The following is a 2,500-nucleotide window of genomic DNA, read 5'->3' as shown; positions in this document are numbered from 1 at the left end:
TTGCTGCTGCTGCTGCTGCTGCTAGTTGTTGCGGGGGTGGGGGATGCTGCTGCTGCTGCTGTTTTTGCTGCGTTTGTTGCTGCTGATTTGCTGCTACCGTTGTGTTTTTACTCCTGCTGCTGTTTCTGCTTCTTTCTTTTCCCCTTCTGCTGCTGCTGCTGCTGCTGCTGCTGCTGCATTTGCTGCATTTGCTGCATTTATTGCATTTGCTGCTGCTGTTGCTGCTGCTGCTGCTGCAGGCTATCTTACCATCAGCAACATTTATGTGATTATAGCCCTTGCTGCTTCGCTAGCTTCGGGTGTCCCTTCCTGCTGCAGCGAGGAGACAGGAGAACAATAAAGAAAATATTATATATAAATAAACAAATAAATAAAAAAAAAAGAATATATTTATTTATTAAGGAAAAAAGAGACAATTTATTCCTTCCTGCTGCTGCTGCTGCTGTTGCGCATGCAACAAAGGTAGCAACACAGGCAATTGCTGATACTCGTGATGGTTATGGTTGGGGGGAGGATTCTGCTGCTGCTGCTGCTGCTGCTGCTGCTGAAGCAGCAGCAGCAGCAGATGTTGGTGCAGCAGCAGCAGAAGTTGCTGCAGCACAAGGTGCAGCAGAGGAAGCAGAAGCAGCAACAGCAGCAACAGAACGTTTGCTGCTAGATCTACAAGATCTACAGAAGGAGCACAGACGTTTGCTGCGGCATCTACGAAGAGATTTGCTGCTGCTGCAGCAGCAGCAGCAGCAGCACGAGCGTGCATGCAAAAGGAGACTCGTTAAATGTGCATGCTGTCTTAAATATATTACATTAGAGCATGCACAGACACTACAGGACTGGACTATTGTACAGCAGCAGCAGCAGCAGCAGCAGGAACAAGAACAGCAGCAGCAGCAGCAGCAGCAGCAGCAGAACCAACAGCCTGAGGAGGGAGGAGACGCTGCAGCAGACGGCAGGGGGAGCAGTTCTCCCGCGCATGCAACAGCAGCAGCAGCACCAACAGCAGCAACAGCAACAGCAGCAGCAACAGCAGCAGCAGCAGCAACAGCAGCAGCAGCAAGAGATAGCGCCTCTGGAGGAGGAGCAGCAGCAGCAGGTGTACCAGCATCATCACCAGCAGCAGCAGCAGCAATAACATCAGCAGCAGCACCAGCAGCAGCAACAACAGCAACAGTAACATCACCAGCAGCAGCAGCAGCAGCAGCAGCAGCAGCAGCAGCAGAGAATATAGCTGCACGCAGCATGCGCTACTTTCCTCTTGTTGACCCCTCGGGGGTTTTCTTTTTATTTAATAAAAATAATTTTAGGGTTTGTCTTCCTGAGGAATTACAGCAAACCCTACTAGACCCTTTTTCTCCTGCTCTCTCTTATATTGGTAAACCCTAAACCCTAAACCCTAAACAATTAACACTATTGTCTGTAGCCGATTACCACGAGGAAGACGATATACGGGACACCCGAGGGTTTATTAAGGTTTGGAGTCTAGGGTCTAGGGTTTAGGGTTTAGGGTTTAGGGTTTAGGGTTTAGGGTTTAGGGTTTGTGGGTGCAGAACAAACGGAGGAAGAGTTGGAGAGAAGAGTTGATTTGGAGGGTTTTCATCCGCGAATATTTTCTTGTGATGGTGAGGAAGAGGGTTTAGGGTTTAGGGTTTAGGGTTTAGGGTTTAGCTCAACAGTACAATTATAGCTAAGAGGAAGCAAGAGAGAGCAGTGCCACTGCGTCCTTATATTAGGGTTTATGTTTTGTGGTTTACTAGGGTTTTAGGGTTTCCTAGGGTTTAGTGTCTCCTAGGGTTTAGGGTTTCCTAGGGTTTAGGGTTTAGGGTTTAGGGTTTGGGGTTTTGCAGCTTCTGGTCGTGTACCTATTTGCTCAAAAAGATGTCCTGTCTTAGAACCCCAAAGATTAAGAACAGAATTACATGATGCCCTCCTCCTCCTTGGTCCGTCTAAACCCTAAACCCTAAACCCTAAACCCTAATTTGTAGATCCCTTATAAATATTCTATAAGGGTTTATATAAACCCTAAACCTTAGTGTATATATTATTTATTTGCCTTTTTCTTCTTCTATACCCTCCACAATATATTTATTCTTTTCTATTGTTCCCACCTAGGGTTTAGGGTTTAGGGTTTAGGGTTTAGGGTTTAGGGTTTAGGGTGTATATATACAGGAGCAACATGGTCATTAGGTCTTCCTTTATCATTTTTATTGGGTTTAATTATTGGTAGATCTACAAAGACATTTAGTAAACAAATTGAATTTATTTTTCCTTCTCTTGCTTCTTTTATTGGAGGTAAATATACAAATATAAATAAATTAATAAATAAATTAATAAATAAATAAATAAAATAAATAAATAGTATAAATATATAAATAAATAAATTAAATAAGTTAAATAAATTAAATAAATTAATTAAATAAATAAATATATAAAATAAATAAAAAAGATATGCATAGATACCTGAATAAAGAGCTGCCTATACACCTGAATAAATAATATATATATT

The 2,500-nt window shown here is 42.7% G+C and overlaps 1 protein-coding gene across 1 annotated transcript in view; it reads left to right on the top strand.

Moving 5' to 3' along the window:
* EMWEY_00055000 (hypothetical protein, conserved) overlaps positions 1-2,500 on the top strand; it is a gene marked incomplete at both ends in the record, with an annotated part of 4,081 nt that overhangs the window by 1,487 nt on the left and 94 nt on the right. The window contains 4 exons of the mRNA XM_013480183.1: positions 467-1,369; positions 1,545-1,616; positions 1,842-1,934; positions 2,164-2,173. Coding sequence (XP_013335637.1) covers positions 467-1,369; positions 1,545-1,616; positions 1,842-1,934; positions 2,164-2,173 — 1,078 coding nt within the window. The remainder of the gene's footprint in view (positions 1-466; positions 1,370-1,544; positions 1,617-1,841; positions 1,935-2,163; positions 2,174-2,500) is intronic.

This window comes from Eimeria maxima, genomic scaffold, assembly GCF_000499605.1.
Source record: "Eimeria maxima Weybridge genomic scaffold, Emw_scaff1703, whole genome shotgun sequence".
NCBI lineage: Eukaryota > Apicomplexa > Conoidasida > Eucoccidiorida > Eimeriidae > Eimeria > Eimeria maxima.
This window is presented reverse-complemented; position numbering and strand designations above follow the sequence as displayed.